The 19,833-nt window shown below is 50.5% G+C and overlaps 1 protein-coding gene and 1 pseudogene across 1 annotated transcript; one reads left to right on the top strand and one right to left on the bottom strand.

Moving 5' to 3' along the window:
• Positions 1–19,299, top strand: part of LOC100454429 (rootletin-like) — a 78,977-nt pseudogene extending 59,678 nt beyond the window's left edge.
• LOC100433011 (spermatogenesis-associated protein 21-like) lies at positions 5,666–15,200 on the bottom strand. The gene is made up of 6 exons (XM_054549535.1): positions 15,195–15,200; positions 14,684–14,790; positions 12,341–12,548; positions 8,277–8,560; positions 7,872–7,920; positions 5,666–5,746 (listed from the first exon to the last, which is right to left on the bottom strand). Exons 1-6 carry the CDS (start codon positions 15,198–15,200, stop codon positions 5,666–5,668), a joined length of 735 nt encoding a protein of 244 aa, XP_054405510.1.
• Positions 19,300–19,833: the final 534 nt, after the last annotated feature.

Genomic DNA, 19,833 nt, shown 5'->3' with positions numbered 1-19,833 from the left:
AGGCAGGAGAATGGCGTGAACCCAGGAGGTGAAGGTTGCAGCAAGCCGAGATTGTATCACTGCACTCCAGCCTAGGCAACACAGTGAGACTCCATCAAAAAAAAAAAAAAAAATTGCTGGATGCAGTGGCTCACGCCTGTAACCCCAGCACTTTGGGAGGCTGAGGCGGGCGGATCACGATGTCAGGAGATCGAGACCAACCTGGCTAACACAGTGAAATCCCGTCTCTACTAAAAATATAATAAATTAGCTGGGCATGGTGGCGGGTGCCTTTAGTCCCAGCTACTCGGGAGACTAAGGCAGGAGAATGGTGTGAACCCGGGAGGCAGAGGTTGCAGAGCCGAGATGGCATCACTGACTCCAGCCTGGGCGACAGAGCGAGACTCCATCTCAAAAAAAAAAAAAAATTAGCCGGGCATGGTGGCGGGCGCCTGTAGTCCCAGACACTTGGGAGGCTGAGGCAGGAGAATGGTGTGATCCCAGGAGGTGGAGCTTGCAGTGAGCTGAGATGGCGCCATTGCACTCCAGTCTGGGCAACAGAGCGAGACTCTGTCTCAAAAAAAAAAAAAAATCACGTCGTGAAGTGTTTTTGCACCTACCACCAGTGGGGAAAGTGGCAGCTCCTGGCAAGTCTTTGGGGTCCCATTTGTTGCCTTCTCCTCCCTCCCCTGCTGTGGCCAACATGTGCCTATGTAGCAGGAAGCTGTGGGACCTGCAGACTCAGCTCTATGAGGCTTCCCAGAATTGAGGGGCATGGGGTGTTCTAGAGGGCATTTCCTGGTCACATGGTGTAGTAGAACTGGTGGCACAATTGCCCGTGCGTCCCAGGAGCCTAGCCTGGCCTCTTCTACCTGGTAGGGTGCTTGGAGATCACACCAGTGCCTCCATCCACTCCACTAGGCCTCCAAGTGGGCGGGCTGGGGAGAAGGAAAGCCAGCTTCTTCTGCTGGAGGGTGTGAGTGAAATGAGTCAGCCATGGACAGGGTGGTCAGGGAAGGCTTCCTGGAGGCAGGTGCCTTGGAAGACAGGAGGATGTAGCTCATGGCTAGAGCAGCAGCCAGCTACCTTCTCTGGAGAGAGCAGCCCCAGCATCCCCTCTGCTCCCCCTCCCCTTGTCCTGAAGGGAGAAGAGCAACCTGGCCCACAGCCTGCAGGTGACCCAGCAGCAGACCAAGGAGCTGCAGCAGAAGCGGGAGAAACTGCAGGCTGCCCAGGAGGAGCTGCGGCGCCAGCGGGACCGGCTGGAGGAAGAGCAGGAGGACGTGGTGCAGGATGGCGCAGGTGAGCAGCATCTCGCTACCCTGCCAGGGCCCTTCAAATGTGCCTCGGGTCCCCTGACAGTGCCCCCAGGGGGGTTAGGGAGCACCCACTGGGTCCCGGGCCTCCTACCATCTGGACTCCTCTGATGTCAGGTTTTCTAACCAGACCCATTTCAGGAAATTGGGGCTCAGGGATGTGTGGTCACTTACCTGGGGTCAGAGAACTAGTTAAAAGGTAGAACTTGGATGATAATAACAATAGTTAAAATAACAGTGGTAATATTAGTAATAGTATTTTTAAAATTTAGTTATGATAATAATAATATCCTTACTAATTTCACTAAGTGCCAGATACCATTTTAAGCAATTCAGTTCTCTCATTTAACTCCATGATAACTCTATGACATAGAAGCTGTTATCTCCATTTTGTGGGTGGTAAACTGAGGCACAGGGAAGCCATGTCACTTGCCCCAGGTCACACAGCTAGTTAGCAGAAGAGCCAGGATTTGAACCCAGACATTCTGCCTTCAGAGTTAACCTCTTCACCACTGCGCTGCTTACCTCTCTGGGACGAGATCGATGATGATGTTTAGTAGACTGGTGGAGCATATTATTCTTGTTTCTGAAGGCCCTTGGGGAGATGTGTCAGGCACTCTTTCAAGCACATGTGAAATTTGTATCCTTAAAACAGGCCAGGCACGGTGGCTCACGCCTGTAATCCCAGTACTTTGGGAGGCCGAGGCAGGCAAATCGCCTGAGGTCAGGAGTTGGAGACCAGCCCGACCAACATGGGGAAACCCCGTCTCTACTAAAACTACAAAAATTAGCCAGGCATGGTGGTGAGCACCTGTAATCCCAGCTACTCAGGAGGCTGAGGTCGGAGAATTGCTTGAAGCAATTGGGCTGTCTCCAAGAGGACCCTCCTTGGACAGCCTCACCTGTGTGCAGATCCGCACACTATAAAGTGTGCAGACAGTCTGGCCCTGCACTTGGTGGAGTGCAGGCTGGACATTTTGTGACCTGGTTTGGGTCTCGGGGCTGTGCTTGGCCATGCCTGACGGGGTGGGTGGTGGCTGCAGCCCGGCGCAGTGTGGATGGGCGGCTGAGCGGGGTCCAGGCGGAGCTGGCGCCGCAGCAGGAGAGTGTGCGGCACAGTGAACGGGAGCGCCGGGCCACGCTGGACCAGGTGGCCACACTGGAGAGGAGCCTGCAGGCCACTGAGAGCGAGCTCCGGGCCAGCCAGGTGGGCAGGAGCTGAGGGCCAGCGGGGCGACGGGGAATGTGTGTGCCTGAGTGGGTATCTAACTCTTACATGTGTCTCCCTGTGTCTGTCTGCCTGAGTCTCTCTGCAACCCACTGAGGTGGCCAGCCTGTGACTCTGTGAAACCACGTTCAGACTCCATCCTCTCATGTCACTTGTGGTCACTAGGCTGTAGAAAAAAGAGCTTGGTCAGGGTGCAGTAGGTGGCTCATGCCTGTAATCCCAGTACTTTGGGACGCTTACCCAGTAATTACTGGACATTAGTCAGTAATCCCAGTACTGTAGTCCCAGTACTTTGGGAGGCTGAGGCGGGTGGATCACCCGATGTCAGGAGTTCAAGACCAGCATGGCCAACATGGTGAAACCCCCATCTCTACTAAAAATACGAAAATTATCCAGGTATGGTGACACATGCCTGTAATCCCAGCTACTGGGGAGTCTGAGGCATGAAACTCACTGGAACCCGGGAGGCGGAGGTTGCAGTGAGCTGAGATCCCACCACTACAGCACTCCAGCCTGGGCAACAGAGAGAGACTGCATCTCGAAAAAAAAAAAAAAGAATGTGGTGGGAATGCAATATCCTAAGATAGGGAGGGACTGGCTGGAACACCCCAGGATCTGTCCCACTCCCTGAGCTCTAGAAATAGGATGGCCTTCAAGGCTTTAGCCCAGCAAATCATGTCACCTTGACGTAGAAAACCCAGGGTGGGTTGCTTTGTGGGGTCCCTCAACAAGTGCGGCACGTGCAGACAAGACTCCCTCTGCCCCAGACAGCTTTCCTGAGCCTTGGGGGCCAGGCTCACAGTGGGTCCTAGGCTTCTGTTGTCCTTTGCTGCCCATCTTTAGTAATAAACTCGCTTTATATAACATGTATGCGTGGGTATTCTGCCTCATTGGACTCAAGACAAGTTGGTAACCAGTACACGGTGAGCCTGCCTCACATTCTGGAGGCTTCATATCACAGCCAGCCTAGCTTTTCAGCCACTCTGTCCATCATATCCAATATGCTTGTCCCACGAGGCCCAGATGATGGCCCTCTCCATCGTCACTCTTCATTCACCTTCCTTCCCATCTCTGTTACTTTCCTTGTGATGGATCTGCTGCCTGGCTGCCCTTTCTTTTCTTTGCTTTTTTTTTTTGTTTTTTGAGACGGAGTTTCACTCGCTGCCTAGGCTAGAATGCAATGGCACGATCTCGGCTCACTGCAGCTTCCGCCTCCTGGGTTCAAATGATTCTCCTGCCTCAGTCTCCCGAGTAGCTGGGACTACAGGTGCTGGCCACCACGCGCAGCTAATTTTTTTGTGGGTTTTTTTTTTTTGGAGACAAAGTCTTGCTCTTGTTCCTCAGGCTGGAGTGCGATGGCGCGATCTTGGCTCACTGCAACCTCTACCTCCCGGGTTCAAACGATTCTCTCCTGAGTAGCTGGGATTACAGGCATGTGCCACCATGCCTGGCTAATTTTTTTGTATTTCTAGTAGAGACGGGGTTTTTTCCCCCATGTTGGCCAAGCTGGTCTCGAACTCCTGACCTCAGGTGATCTGCCTGCCTCGGCCTCCCAAAGTGCTGGGATTACAAGCATAAGTCACTGATCCTGGCCATTTTTTGTGTTTTTAACAGAGACGGGGTTTCACCATACTGACCAGGTTGGTCTCGAACTACTGATCTCAGGTGATCCACCCACCTCAGCCTCCTAAAGTGTTGGGATTACAGGCGTGAGCCACTCACTGCACTTGGCCCTGGTTGCCCTTTCTACTCCCTGGTTCTGTCTGTATTCTGTTCCCTCTGTATGGCCTAATATCAGTCCTCCCTTTCCAGAAAGCTACCTGCTGGCCCCAGGGCTCCTCTGAGTGCCTGCAGGACTTCCTGTCCAGGACCTCTCATCTCTTGTGGTGCCACCAGCTCAGCTGCATCCTCCAGAGCAGGGAGCAGGGGCCCTCCCTGGCTTTCCTTGTCTTTTCCCTCCAAGCACTGGGCCTGGTATGCTACAGACACTCAGTATGTACTTGCAGAGCCAAATTGTGCCTTCTCCTCTTCTCCCCCACGGTATCCAGCCCACGCTGTGCATGGGGTAGGGATGGGGTAAAAGGCAGAAACACACAGGCAAAGAATAGTTCTTATTTCTCTCTCTCTCTTTTTTTTTTGAGACGGAGTGTCGCTCGGTCGCCCAGGCCGGAGTGCAGTGGCATGATCTCAGCTCACTGGAAGCTCTGCCTCCTGGGTTCACGCCATTCTCCTGCCTCAGCCACCCAAGTAGCTGGGACTACAGGTGCCCACCACCATGCCTGGCTAATTTTTTTGTATTTTTAGTAGAGATGTGGTTTCACCTTGTTAGCCAGGATCGTCTCGCTCTCCTGACCTTGTGATCTGCCCGCCTCAGCCTCCCAAAGTACTGGGATTACAAGCGTGAGCCACCATACGCTCTCTTTTTTTTTTTTTTTCCAAGACAGAGTCTTGCTCTGTTGCTCAGGCTGAAGTGCAGTGGTGCTATCTTGGCTCACTGCATCCTCTGCCTCACAGGTTCAAGTGATTCTCCTGCCTCAGCCTCCCAAGTAGCTGGGACTACAGGTGCACGCCACCATGCCCTGCTAATTTTTGTATTTTGGCCAGGCTGGTCTTGAACCCCTGCCCTCAGGTGATCCACTTGCCTTGGCCTCCCAAAGTGCTGGGATTACAGGCATAAGCCACTGCGCCCGGCCTAGTTCTTATTTTTCATCTGACTTCTCACTAGTCCAGAGAGGTACCTCATGTTATTCCCATCCATTCATTTATTCAACACATTCCTGTTGAGTACTTACCACATGCTGGGCATTGTTTGAGGCACAAAGCATAGAGAAGTAAGTCAACTAGCGAGGCTGCCCTCAGGGAGCTTGCGTTCTAGATGATGAATAGGTTGACAACTTAAAGATAATGTCAGAGGGAGAAAGTACTACAAAGACAATAAAACAGGGCAATGTGATAGGCTGAGTGTGGCTGACAGGCTCCTTGAGATCGGCTGGCCAGGGAAGGCCTTGTGGAAAAACTGATGTCAAAATTGAAAGTGAATGACTCAAGAGAGCCATAAGCCTGTCTATGGGGAGGAGTTCAGGCACAGGCACACTCAAAGGCCCTTGGAGAGACTAGGCTTAGCATATTCAAGGGCTGGAAGTTAGACCAGAGTGGCTAGACACAGGGCTTTATGGCTCTTGGTGAAGATTTTGGATCTTCTTCTAAGAAGATGAGGCTTGGACTAGGGTAATGAAAGAGGGGGTGGAAGGAAGGGACGGATTCAGGATTTATTTTGTAGGTAGCACTAAACAGGGCTTGTCTCCATGTGAAAGGATTATAGAGGGGAAAGGAGGAATCAGAGGTGATTTTGAGCTGGGTTGCATGAGCCCCTCGGGTGAGAAAGGCAGTGTCATTTGCTGGGCTGAAGAAGACTGCTGTGGTCATGTTTGAGAAGTGAATTAGCCAGCCATAGGAAATTCAAGTAGGCCATCGGATATATGAACATGGAATTTAAAGGCAAGGTCTATGGCTGGGTGTGGTGGCTCACACCCGTAATCCCAGCACTTTGGGAGGCCGAGGCGGGCGGATCACCTGAGGTAAGGAGTTCGAGAGCAGCCTGGCCAATATGGTGAAACCCCATCTTTACTAAAAATACAGAAATTAGCCGGGTGAGGTGGTGCATGCCTGTAATCCCACGTACTCGGGAGGCTGAGGCAAGAGAATTGCTTGAACCTCAGAGACAGGTTGCAGTGAGCTGAGATTGTACCACTGCACTTCAGCCTGGGCAACAGAGACTCTGCCAATTTAAAAGAAAAAAAAAAAGGCAAAGTCTCGCCTGAAGATACGGATTTGGGAATCATCAGAGGGACTGAATGAGATCATCCAGGGAGAGAATGGAGATGGGAGAGCAGAGGGTGGAGCCCCGAGAGTGGAGAAGATGAGGAGGAACTAGGGAGGGAGACTGGGAAGGAGTTGCTAGTGACATGGGAGGAGAACCAAGGTAGGGCTGTCACGGAGCCTGGAGAAGGCAGCATTGAGAAGGAGAGAGGGAGCCACTGTGTCTTCTGCTGTTTTGAGGTGGGCTCTGTAAGGACAGAGCTCTTCCATTTGATAAGCCAGATGGAGATTATGGAGATCCCGATAAAAGCTCTTATATGGGGATGTGTTGAGAAAAGACAAGCGGAGGAGGTGAGGGGGACAATTATTGAGGGATGGGGCTGCAAAGAGGAGCAAAGAAAGACGGCTTTTGACCCCAGGTATGGTTGTGCACGCCTGTAGTCCCAGCTACTCGGGAGGCTGAGACTAGCTTGAACCCGGGAGGTGGAGGTTGCAGTGAGCCGTGATCACACCACTGCACTCCAGCCTGGGCAACAGAGACTCTGTCTCAAAAAAAAGGAAAAAAAGAAAGAAAGGCAGCTTTTGATATTGTGGAGGCTAAGCCGTGTTTGTATGCTGATGGAATTGTCCTGTAGTAACGCAGAGAGGGATCATGTGATGGGGGGAGGGGACAAGAGCTAATGAATAAATGGGGAGACAGCCATGGGAGCAGGGGCCCATCTTCACAGCTCCCATTGCAGCCAAATCAAGGCAGGGAGGGTGGTGGGTTTGGGGATGCTTCTTCTCATCTGATGCTTCTGTTTGTCAGTGACACATGAGTGACATGAGGGGTGTGGGGGATGCTGTTGTGAAATGATGACCTGGAGCAGAGGAGAGGGCGGTGTGGCCAAGGAAAAGTGAGACTTGCAGGCAGCATCTGACATGAGTGGTTAATGCTTGAAAGTGAAACCCATCAATAAGACAAGATGTTCTCCAACCGCATTGAGTTGCTCAACATGGGTACAAGGCTGGGTGGGTTTAGCCAGGGTGGGGTTTTGCCAATGAACAGAGCAGGATGAGACAGGGCAGGTGCTAGTGACTGTGTATTTGCAGGTTGCCCGGTCAGGTCAAAGAACTAGGAAGTGGCAGAGCTGGGGGAGGGAAGGGTGGCTGGGAGGGGTCGGGGAAGCCTCCCAGGTGTTCAGGGATGCTTTGGATTGTGTGGCTGTGGCCGAGGGCAAATGGGTGGAAGAAATCCATGCTAATGTGGAACAGGCCACCACCTGGGATGAACCCAAGGGCTCCAGAGTGTAAGAGCATTCTTGACGCCCACCCAGAATACACACACATGCATACACACAGGCGCACACACACACACACACGTGTGCGCGTCCATGTGCACTTTAACACACAGCCACACACACCTTCCTTGGTTTGACTCCAAATAGGGGTTTGACGTGCCATATCTGTCTCTGCCCTCTTCCTCCTCCTCATCCCCCCTGCCCTTCCCCTACACAGCCCATCCCCATTCCCACTATGGCCCTACTTACTGGTGGAGGAAGAGGCCCCGGTGCTGGCTGGGTCTCCACAGCCTCACTCCTGAATAGAAGAGAAACCCCCAGGTGGGGGAAGCACTCAGCTGAAGGTTTGCCTCCCTGCCCTCCCCTCTCAGCCCCCAGGACACTCAGTTCCACCCCAGCCTCATCCCCTTGGCCTTCTCATCTCAGGGGGCTCCTTATTTCCCCACATCCTCATGTATACAGGCTCACAGAACCAAGAATTCTGGTATTTCAGCCATTACACAGATGGGGAAATTGAGACCCAGGGGAGCATGACTTGCCCAAGGTCCTCTACCAGGTCAGGAGCAGTCTGGACTAGAATTCACCTCACCTGAAACTCAGCAGAAGAGCATCCTTGTTGGGGGCAGGGGATGATGGCACTGGAGGATGACTTACCCTCCTTTTGGTTTTTTAGGTCCAGGCGTGGATGGCAGGAAGGGGTTGGCTGTCTTTTCCTCTGGAGCCACGATGGACATTGGGGGCATTGCTTCCTGAGAGCTGTCCCCATGTCCTCCTGGGCTGGGCTCTGGCGGAGCCTCCTGTGGCCTGATGTGTGGGACACCTGCCTCCTTGGGGTGCCTGCCTCCCAGTGGCTGGCCACGGCTGGCCAAGCGGCAGCAAGGCTCTGCTGGCTGCACCATGTCTGCCTGGTGACCGAGGGTGGATTGATATCCGGAGCCCTGTCAAGGACAAGGACACCACGGCTGAGGAGCTCCATCCTGGTTCCCAGGTGAACCTCAATGCTCCAGGTGAACTGGAGACCAGTTATTACACACTTACTAGGGTCCCAGCACTTCAGGCATCATCTTACTTAATTCTTCTAGTGCCCCTAGAAGGTAGCACAGGTACTCCCACATTTTGAGGGGTGAGGAAATTGAAGCCCAGAGAAGGCATGGCCTACCCAAAGAACCACACTTCCCTATGGGAGTGGAATGAGAGCCTGGAAAATTGAGAAGATCCCCTTTAAATAGGATTTTCCTTTGTGTGTGTGTGTATGGCCTCCCAAAGTGCTGGGATTACAGGCATCAGCCACCATGCCCAGCCTTAATGGGATTTTCCAAGGGATATTTCTTTTTTTTTTTTTTAATTTATAAAGAAAATAATTTTATTTGGTTCATGGTTCTGTAGGCTGTGCAAGAAGCATAGCACCAGCATTTGCTGCTGGTGGGGCTTCAGGGAGCTTCCACTCATGGTGGAAGGCACAGAGGAAGCAGGTGTGTCACACTGCATGAGAGGGAGCAAGAGAGATGGCATGCTATACTATAGTGAATATGTATAGTAAATACGTATATTTACTAAATATATATGTTTAGTTCTATATATTTATACATATATTTATAAACATGTGGCATACCTTAAGTATACACAATAAAATTTATTTTTTTTTTAAATTTTATTATTATTATACTTTAAGTTATAGGGTACATGTGCACAACGTGCAGGTTTGTTACATATGTATACATGTGCCATGCTGGTGTGCTGCACCCATTAACTCGTCATTTAGCATTAGGTATATCTCCTAATGCTATCCCTCCCCCCTCCCCCCACCCCACAACAGTCCCCGGTGTGTGATGGTCCCCTTCTTGTGTCCTCCAAGGGATATTTCAAAGAACAAGAATCCTTCATGAGCCTCCTTAAAAAGAGGAGGTTTTGGCCAGGTGTGGTGGTTCACACCTGCAATCCCAGAATTTTGGGAGGCTGAGGGGCAGGTGGATCACTTGAAGTCAGGAATTCATGACCAGCCTGGCCAACATGGTGAAATTCTGTCTCTGCTAAAAATACAAAATTAGCTAGGCATGGTGGCTCATGTCTGTAATCCCAGCTATTTGAGAGGTTGAGGCAAGAGAATCGCTTGAACCTGGGAGGCGGAGGTTGCAGTAAGCCATGATCACACCACTGCACTCCAGCCTGTCACTTCAAGTGACAAGTCTCACTCTGTCACTTGAAAAAAAAAAATAAAGGCCTAAGTGGGTGGATCACACGAGATTAGGAGTTCAGGACCAGCCTGGCCAACATGGTGAAACCCTGTCTCTACTAAAAATACAAAAATTAGCTGGGCGTGGTGGTGCATGCGTGTAATCCCAGCCACTCAGGAGGCTGAGGTGGGAGGATCACTTGAACCCAGGAGGTGGAGGTTGCAGTGACCCAAGATCACACCCCTGCACTCCAGCCTGGGCAATAGGGCAAGACTCCATGTCAAAAAAAAAAAAAAGTGGTATATTATGGTATATCCATAGAATGGAAATATTACTGAGCAACCAAAAGAACAACATGTTGATACACACAATACATGAATTTCTTTTTCTTTCTTTCTCTCTCTCCTTTTTTTTTTTTTTTTTTGGAGACAGAGTCTTTCTGTGTTCTCCAGGTTGGAGTGCATCTCAGCTCACTGCAACCTCCGCCTCCCAGGTTCAAGTGATTCTCCTGCCTCAGCCTCCCGAGTAGCTGGGATTACAGGCACCTGCCACCATGCCCAGCTAATGTTTATATTTTTAGTAGAGATGGGGTTTCACCAGGTTGGCCAAGCTGGTCTCGAACTCCTGACCTCAGGTGATCCACGCGCCTCAGCCTCCCAAAGTGCTGGGATTACAGGCTGAGCCACCGCGCCCGACTTAGATGAATCTCAAATAGTCATGTGGAGTGAACGAAGCCCAACAGAAAGAACGTACACTACAATTTCATTTGTGTAAAATTCCACGAAATACAAACAAATCTATAGTGATAGTTGGTGGTTGCCTGGGGATAGACTAGTGGGAGGGAGGATGAGAAAGGGCATGAGGAAATGGTTGGATGAGAAAGGGCATGAGGAAATGGCTATGTTTGCTTTCTTGATTGTGGGGATGGTTTTGTGGGTGTGTACATATGTCAAAACATTAAATTGTACACTTAAAGTATGTGCAAGTGTATGCCAATTATACCTCACTGAAGCTGTTAAAAATAAATCTTACCAGGCTGGGTGCAGTGGCTCACACCTGTAATCCCAGCACTTTGGGAGGCCGAGGCGGGCAGATCATGAGGTCAGGAGATTGAGACCATCCTAGCTAACATGGTGAAACCCTGTCTCTAATAAAAATACAAAAAAATTAGCCGGGCATGGTGACAGGTGCCTGTAGTCCCAGCTACTGGGGAGGCTGAAGCAGGAGAATGGCGTGAACCTGGGAGGTGGAGCTTGCAGTGAGCCAAGATTGCGCCACTGCACTCCAGCCTGGGCGATAGAGCAAGACTGTCTCACAAAAAAAAAAAAAAAAAAAAAAAATCTTATAGATAAATAAAAGAAGATCTTGTGGTCAAATAAGTTTGAGAAAGGCGATATACTCTAACCATATCTTTTTAAATTTTTTTATTTATTTTTTATTTTTATTTATTTATTTTTTTGAGACAGGGTTTTACTCTGTTACCCAGGCTGGGGCACAGTGGTATGTGCTTGGCTCACTGCAGTCTTGACCCCATGCTCAGGGGATCCTCCCATCTCAGTATCTGGAGTAGCTGGGGCCACAGACATGTGCCACTACATCCAGCTAAATTTTGTATTTTTTGTGGGGACGGAGTTTCACCATGTTGCCTTGATCTCAAACTCCTGGACTCAAGCAGTCCTCCTGCCTCAGCCTCCCAAAGTGCTGGGATTACAGGCACGAGCCACGGCTCCTGGGCTCTAATCATATCTTGCAAAATCTTACAAAGGCTCAGCAGCCAGTAAACTGCTTCCAGGACATCCCAGCATACAGAAACCTGTTTCAGCTTTGTTCAACTCAGCATGTCCCAATATTATCTCTATACAGAACCTGGCACCTCCTCCCTCCCCCCTGCACCCATTGACATACCGTGGGGCCACTCTGGAAACAAGACTTATTTTTATTTTATTTTTATTTTTTTGAGACGGAGTTTTGCTCTCATCGCCCAGGTTGGAGTGTAATGGCGCGATCTCAGCTCACTTCAACCTCCACCTCCCCCGTTCAAGCTATTCTCCTGCCTCAGCCTCCTGAGTAGCTGGGATTACAGGCATGTGCCACCACACCCGGCTAATTTTATATTTTTAGTAGAGACAGGGTTTTACCATGTTGGCCAGGCTGGTCTTGACCTCAGGTGATCTGCCTGCTTCGGCCTCCAAAAGTGCTGGGATTAACAGGCGTGAGCCACCATGCCCGGCCTGGAAACAAGACTTAAATGCTTGTGATGTAGGCTAGGGGAATAGCCCAATGACCCACAGACTGAGTGCTTGACATCTTCAGGGCACAGAGGGGAGCAAACACTCTGTCACCCAGGCTGGAGTGCAGTGGCCTGAACATAGCTTATTGCAGCCTTGACCTCCTGGGCTCAAGGGATCACCCCTGCCTCAGCCTCCCAAGCAGCTGGGACTACAGGTACATGCACCAGAATGGGGTGCATGGTAGGAGGGGGGGTCTTTCACCTCCTCTGTGGTAGGTCATTCCATACCCTTCTTCCCAGATCTCCTAGGTTACCTGGCAGCTCTCAGGAGGCTGATCCTCCCCGGTTCCCCGATTTCGTTGCCTCCCCTGCTGGCCCTTGATCTCCTTTCTGGAGCCCAGCTGCTGCAGCCCTTCAGGTACTTCAGGAACCCAGGAAGGCAGAAACCCCAGCTCACTCTGATCCTGGCCTGCTTGCAGCTCCTGGGACCCTTCCTGGGGGACCCAAGAGGACTGTTTCTTCCTGGGGAAAATAGACAAAGTGACACTTCAGTTCCAAGACTGGGGCACTGTTTTATATATTTTTATAGGGGTAGGCATACCATAGGTGCGTAGCTAATGCCTGGAAGGACCAATGAAGGACTCACAGGAATTCCCCAAATCATAGACACTTTGATGTCAATGTTTGGGGGAGTTAAAATTTAAACTTTCACAATTATTTGTAGAGACAAGGTCTCGCTATGTTGCCCAGGCTGGTCTTGAACTCCTGGGCTCAAGCAATCTTTGACCTCGGCCTCCCAAAGTGCTGAGATTAGAGGTACACGCCATTGCATCCAGCCTAGAATTTAAGTTTTATAGTATTTTTTAACTGTTTTTCGGAAAAAAATGAAACAAAAATCAGAACTGGGATGCAGAGAAGACAAGAGATTTGAGCCTAAGGTCATAAAGCTAAAGATAACTGTTCAAAATTTGAAGCTGTGTCTATCCAATCTCGCTTTAGTATTCTGGAGTATTTCCTCCAAGCTTCTTCCTATGCGTATGTATACTTATTTATTTATTTATTTGAGACAGAGTCTTGCTCTGTCACCCAGGTTGGAGTGTAGTGGCATGATCTCAGCTCACTGAAACCTCCACTTCCTGGGCTCAAGCAATTCTCCCGCCTTAGCCTCCCAAGTAGCTGGGACTACAGGCATATGCCACCATGCCTGGCCAATCTTCGTATTTTTTGTAGAGAGGGGGTTTCACCATGTTGTCCAGGCTGGTCTTGAACTCCTGGGCTTAAGTGATCTGCCAACCTCAGCTTCCCAAAGTGTTGAGATTACAGGCATGAACCATGGTGCCTGGCTATATATATACATATATATATATATATATATATATATATATTTTTTTTTTTTTTTTTGAGACAGAATTTTGCCTTGTTGCCCAGGCTGGAGTGCAGTGGCGTGATCTTGGCTCACTGCAACCTCTGCCTCCTGGGTTCAAGTGATTCTCCTGCCTCAGCCTCCCAAGTAGCTGGCATTACAGGCATGTGCCACCACGCCCAGCTAATTTTATATTTTTAGTAGAGATGGGTTTTGCTATGTTGGCCTGGCTGGTTTTAAACCCCTGACCTCAGGTAATCCACCCGCCTTGGCCTCCCGAAGTGCTGGGATTACAGGTGTGAGCCACTGTGCCCGGCCTAATCTACTTTTTTCAATTAACATCATAGCCTGTGTTTTTCCCATGCTAAAAATCCTTGAGAAACATGCTTTATATGTTTTTTATGTTCATTAAATGTATAAAATTCCATATTTTAAAGATAAGCATCATTAACCATTTCCCTATTGTGTGGGCGCTTAAGGGGTTTCTCATTTTTTAGTATTTAAGATAATGTGACAGTGAAAGTCTTTGTGCATAAAACTGCTTGAATCACCAATTACTTCCTCATGACCTATTTCCAGAAATGGGTGAGGATAAAGGGAGTTTCAAGGCAGTTTAAACAAATTGCCACGTTGATGAAACAGGTGTGCTTAAATGGTTTCTATTTCCACCAGCATGGTAGGCAGTAGTTGTCTCAGTGGGCCTCGGATCTGGCTTGAGTTGTCTCTCCTAACTTTTCTTCTAGAGGAGGCTATTTAGGAGCTTCTGGTTATAGTCAAATCCAACGAAGCCAGCTAGTCTTTACTATTTCTATTATCCAAGCCTTTCACTTGGCCTCTATCTGGCTCGCCCTTGATTTTCTCTTTTTGAATACATTCTTGCTGTAGAAAAGTTTTTAAAAAACACAAAATTTAGAAAACAATTACATGTACATCTTTATGTGTTCCTGTGTCTCCTAACCTTTTTTTGTTCATTATTAATTCAGTGAATCTATTTATCAAACATTTACTATGTGTCAGGAATAGTACTAGGCATGAGGGCTTTGAGGCTGAACCAGGTATATGATACTCCTCGAATAAGACACATAAAAGATGTTTGTGGTCTCATTGGGGGGAGTTCAGACAAAAGGTTAACACGAACTCCTTAGTGCAACTGGTGCAATGAAAGAGAAGGACAAGGTGCTGTGGTTAGGTGGAGCTGCCTTGGCCTGGGAGTTCTCCATTCTCTCTCTCCCCGGCAGGTGGGCTACAGGGGGTTCTCTCCTGGACCTGTTCTCTGGAAAGCCCCTCAGCTCACCCTGGTCTTGCTGGAGGCCTCTGCTCCTGGGTTCTGAGCTCTGAAGGCCCCTTCTCGAATGCATCTCTGTGTCTGGGCCTCTTCTCTGGGCCCAACGGGAGGCCCAGCTAATTGTATTTTTAGTAGAGACAGGGTTTCGCCATGTTGGCCAGGCTGGTCTCGAACTCCTGACCTAAGGTGATTCACCTGTCCCAGCCTCCCAAAGTGCTGGGATTACAGGCATGAGCCACTGCGCCTGGCCTGTTTGTTTTTTTGAGACAGTCTCACTCTTGTCACCCAGGCTGGAGTACAGTGGTGTGATCTCAGCTCACTGCAACTTCTGCCTCTTGGGTTCAAGCAATTCTCCTGCCTCAGCCTCCCAAGTAGCTGGGACTACATACGTCCGCCACCATGCCCAGCTAATTGTTGTATTTTTAATAGAGACAGGGTTTCACCACATTGGACAGGCTGGTCTTGAACTCCTGACCTAAGGTGATCCACCTGCCGCAGCTTCCCAAAATGCTGCGATTACACGCATGAGCCATGGCGTCTGGCCTAGGGTTGTTAATATCTTTGACATCCGTCCCATTTGGGAGGCCTTCTCATCAGTCATTTTATGCCTTTAATGCCATTCAAGGTAGGCAGGAAAGGGGTCAGGGCCAGTGGGCCCATGTAGCAGATAGGGAAACTGAGGCCCAGAGAGGGCAAGCCACTTCTTCAAGAGGACCCAAACTAGATGCCAGGCAGGCCCTCTGCCTCTGGGATTTTGCCCATGTGGCTCACCTGGCCTAAGTCTGCTGGCCCAAGGAAAAGTTTCAACCCAACCCTGCCCTTTCCCCCATTCCTCTCGTGCAGGGGAGTTGGCGGGCCTACGGCAGCAAATAATAGCTACACAGGAGAAAGCCAGTCTAGACAAGGAGCTGATGGCCCAGAAGCTGGTGCAGGCTGAGCGGGAGGCCCAGGCCTCTCTGCGGGAGCAGCGGGCGGCCCACGAGGAGGACTTGCAGCGACTTCAGCGTGAAAAGGTTCAGGCAGCTGGGGAGGGGTGGGCAGGACTCTGAGCCAGTGTCTCATCATCGTTCTTGCTCTGCCTTGGTCTTTACATCTGTGAAATGGGACTTCCTCTCTGTTGTGGAGGCCCTGGGGACAGCTGGGAGGACTGGGGGGGTGGTGGGGAGGTTGTGGTCCTTATTAGACATGCAGATTCCCAGGTCCCAAATCTGGTTCAGCCCTGGTAATCCTGATGCAGAGAGTCCACAACCACATTTGGGAAATGCTGACCTAATGTACAGCAGGAAAGCACTTTCATTTGCTAAGAAGTACTGTTTGCATAGGAAGGACCACTCAGACCTGAGCATATAGAAAGGCAAGGGGCCAGGGAAGTTACTAGAACACTGACTCTGGGGTTATATTGCCTGGATTTGAATCTAATCTTGGTCATTTACTGGTGATTCTACCCAAGGTGTCCGTGCCTTCATTTCCCCACCTGTAGAAATAGGGATAGGATAGTGGAAAGTATTGAGGATGAGCTGAGACCATCTGCATAGAGGGCTTAGCATAGTGACTGGTACTTAGCAAATGCTCCATAAGTTATGATTGCTGGCACTGACATGCTCTCCAGAGTGGCCCTCAGGACAGGGGCCCTCGGCCACCAAATCCTAGACAGGGCTGCCTCTGACAGAGGTGCAGGCTATGACTGCATGGCTCCAGGGCATGCCACTCACCCTGCAGTCTCCATGGCCTTGGGTGGTTGTTACCAGGCTTCTCCAGCAGGGAGCGGTAAAGCTCTTTTCGAAAGTGCTGGGATTCCAGGCATGAGCTATGGTGAAGCTCTTAAAGAAGGGGCAGCTTGGCCGGGCGTGCTGACTCATGCCTGTAATCCCAGCACTTTGGGAGGCCAAGGTGGGCGGATCACGAAGTCAGGAAATTGAGACCATCCTGGCTAACACAGTGAAACCCCATCTCTACTAAAATCACAAAAAATTCAAAATCACGCCACTGCAGTTCAGCCTGGGTGACAGAGCGAGACTCCGTCTTAAAAAAAAAAAAAAAAAAAAAGAAGGGGCAGCTCTGTCTGCTTCTCACAGAGTTGCTAAGGGCAAGTGCTGAGGCAGGCACCTGGCCTCGGGCTCCCCAGATGGGCTGCTATTTGCCTGTGGGCTCTGCCTGCCCACCTTTCCAGTCCCCAGGGATCTGAACGCCTGTGACCTCCCCCTTGCTCTTCTTGCCCTTTGCATTGCCTGGCTTGGCCTCATTAATGTCCCCAAATCTGTGTTCTTCTCTCCAGCTCCTCTGGCAACCCCTGACCCCCTTCATTCCTCACAGCCAGTCCTAACTCCCCTCCATCCCAACCCCAATCCCTCTTCCACAGCTGTCGGAACATCCCCTAAGCTAAAAATCAGATTGCTCCTTGTCACCTTGGCTCGAGTCCTCTCTCCCACTCCCCTCACTGTCCTTAGAATCCCCATGGCCCACACGGCGTGTCCTGGCCCGGCCACTGCCTGGGGCTCTGGCACTGTGGCTCACCGCATCCCATTTCCCTCTGCGCCCTGCATCCTCTAGGCCTTTCCAGGGACTGTGCTCTTGGCCTGGGGTTGTCTTTTCTCTCTTTATCTGGCCGACAGTTACTTGTCCCTCCTCAGGGGATCATGTTCGGACCTCCAGGCCAGCCCACTGCTGCTCCTAGGTACTTTCACGGCCTTGGCGTGTCCCCGTCACAGCCCTCATCACTCCCTTGTATTTACGTAGTCACCCTCCCTGTCTCTGAGAGTATGGGGGCCAGATGGCTCTTGCTGCCCTGATGTTTTGGGGGGGTCTGCCTGAGCCCCTCCTGGTGTGTCACATGCGTCCAGTCCTGGCCCCCTAGGAGGCAGCATGGCAGGAGCTGGAGGCCGAGCGGGCCCAGCTGCAGAGTCAGCTGCAGCGTGAGCAGGAGGAGCTGCTGGCCCGGCTGGAGGCTGAGAAGGAAGAGCTGAGTGAGGAGATTGCTGCCCTGCAGCAGGAGCGCGACGAGGGCCTCCTCCTGGCCGAGAGCGAGAAGCAGCAGGTTGATGAGCCCTGGTGTGGCCTCTGCTGCCCTCCGAGCTGCTCCTGTTCTGGGGCCGGGCCCCGCTCTGCCACCTGGCAGCTAGGAGCCCTGGGGCAGGCCACTGCCCTCTTGGGGGCCTCAGTTTCCTCGCCTGCAGGATGGGAGGATTAGAAGGGGGTTCATGAGGCTTTGCTGTGCTCCATGCCTGGCACACAGTGAGCACTTACTGAGTGACAGTGACAGTCATGACACCAGGAAAGCTGTTCCGTATTCTCCCATGCGTCGTCCCATCCCAGGCCTGGCATGGATCCTCATGGCTGCCTTCTGAGCAGTCCCCACAATGCCCACAGGCATCAGCTGACCCATCCCTCCAAATAACAGATCCCTAACTTTTATATAATGTAACGGAGACAGGGCAGACTGCACCCATCTCCTCTCCTCACCCGCTGTGTACCTGGGCAAGTCGCTTTACCTCCTTGAGGCTCAGTTTCTTCATCTGTAAAATGGTTAGAAAGAAAGACTCTGCTGTCAGGGTGCTGTGGCAGGTTAGTGAGCTCTATGAGTGGTATCCACATCCGGGATTCTTGTGACTGCCGTTGTGCCCTTTTCCAGGGCTGCACGTCTGCCCTGGGTCCACCTGCAGTGGCACACTCAGGTCTCTAAGCCCCCAGTGGGCACATTGCCTAGGCAGCAAGAAGCCTGAGCATGCCCCAGGACCAGCCCATCCCCCAAGCCCTTTGTCCCCTGCCTCTGCCCAGGCCTTGTGTCTGAAGGAGTCTGAGAAGACGGCACTGTCAGAGAAGTTGATGGGTACACGGCACAGCCTGGCCACCATCTCCCTGGACATGGAGCGGCAGAAACGAGATGCCCAGAGCCGGCAGGAGCAAGACCGGGTAGGCCTGCGGTTGCAGGGAGGCTTATGGAGCAGGAGCGCCCTCTCTCCACCGAGGTATCCAGCATCCCACCTGGCTTCCAGCATCCCACCTGGCGGACTCCTCTTCCTCTCTCTTCTCCTACTCTGGGTCTTCTATCCTGGTGTTCCTTGAATGCCTATCTTCCTTTTGTGCCTTGGAACCTCTCACGCCTGCCACAAGTTACTCTTTTCCTTGGTGGTTCTGAACTTTAAATAAGGTAATGCATGTAAGAGTGCCATAAATGCTGAATAATTGTTATCTGTTATTATTTTCATTAGTAACATCATCTGAATCATCAGTATTGTCTAACAGCTGCATTTTTCATTGTCCGAATATAGTCACATACATTTGAACATTTTATAATTATTGAATAATAAATTCATTCTGCTATTTTACAATAAAAAATAATGCTGCAGAGAGCATTTTTGCACATATATCTTGGCAGATGTAGGCCAGAGGCTCTTCTTTTATCCATCCTGTGGCCAACCTATCAGTGTATACACCTTTAATGAGATTTTGCCAGTAATCAAAGCCTTCAGGGAAAATGTCCCTAGTTCTTTACTACATCAGATCAAGGACTCTGGATAATTGGCATAACATCCTGGAATAGCTGAAACAGAGATATTATTCTCTGCTCTCCTCTGTTGTCTTTGTCTTTTCACATCTTAATAAAAGTGCTGGTGACAAGAGTGTAACTATGTCAGTGTTCTCCTGCTGTCCTTGCCTGTGTGGGTCTTCTCCCAAACCCGACTTTCCTCCAGCAGCTTCACTGAAAAAGAGGAGGGGGCTGCAGGGGGCGGGGCGGGGAGCAGAGGAGGAAATAAACTGATGAATAGGGAGGAAGCTTCTCACAGGCCTGGAGAGGGTAAGGAAGGGCGTCAAAGACAGAATTTTCTTCAGCAAACAGTAAAAGGGGAAATCTGGGGATGCTAAGAGTTTTTAAACCCTTTGCTCCATCACATAAGTAATGCATGATTTTCTGTTCCACAAATCAGGACTCCTACTCCTCCCTCCCTCCCCATCCCCAATCCTGATTCCTGTTTACAAAGAATGTTGAAAAACAAGGAATTATGTATAACAGTTCCCAGTTTACTCAGGAAATTCTCAGATATAAAGAGACATTACAAATAAACAAGTGAAGAGAAGAACCTTGGTGGTTCCAACATAGTATGGCCATCGTTTTATACTCAAAATAAAGAAAGACAACCTCAGAATAAGAAAACTTTTAG

Source organism: Pongo abelii, chromosome 1 (genome assembly GCF_028885655.2).
Source record: "Pongo abelii isolate AG06213 chromosome 1, NHGRI_mPonAbe1-v2.0_pri, whole genome shotgun sequence".
Lineage (NCBI taxonomy): Eukaryota > Metazoa > Chordata > Mammalia > Primates > Hominidae > Pongo > Pongo abelii.
This window is presented reverse-complemented; position numbering and strand designations above follow the sequence as displayed.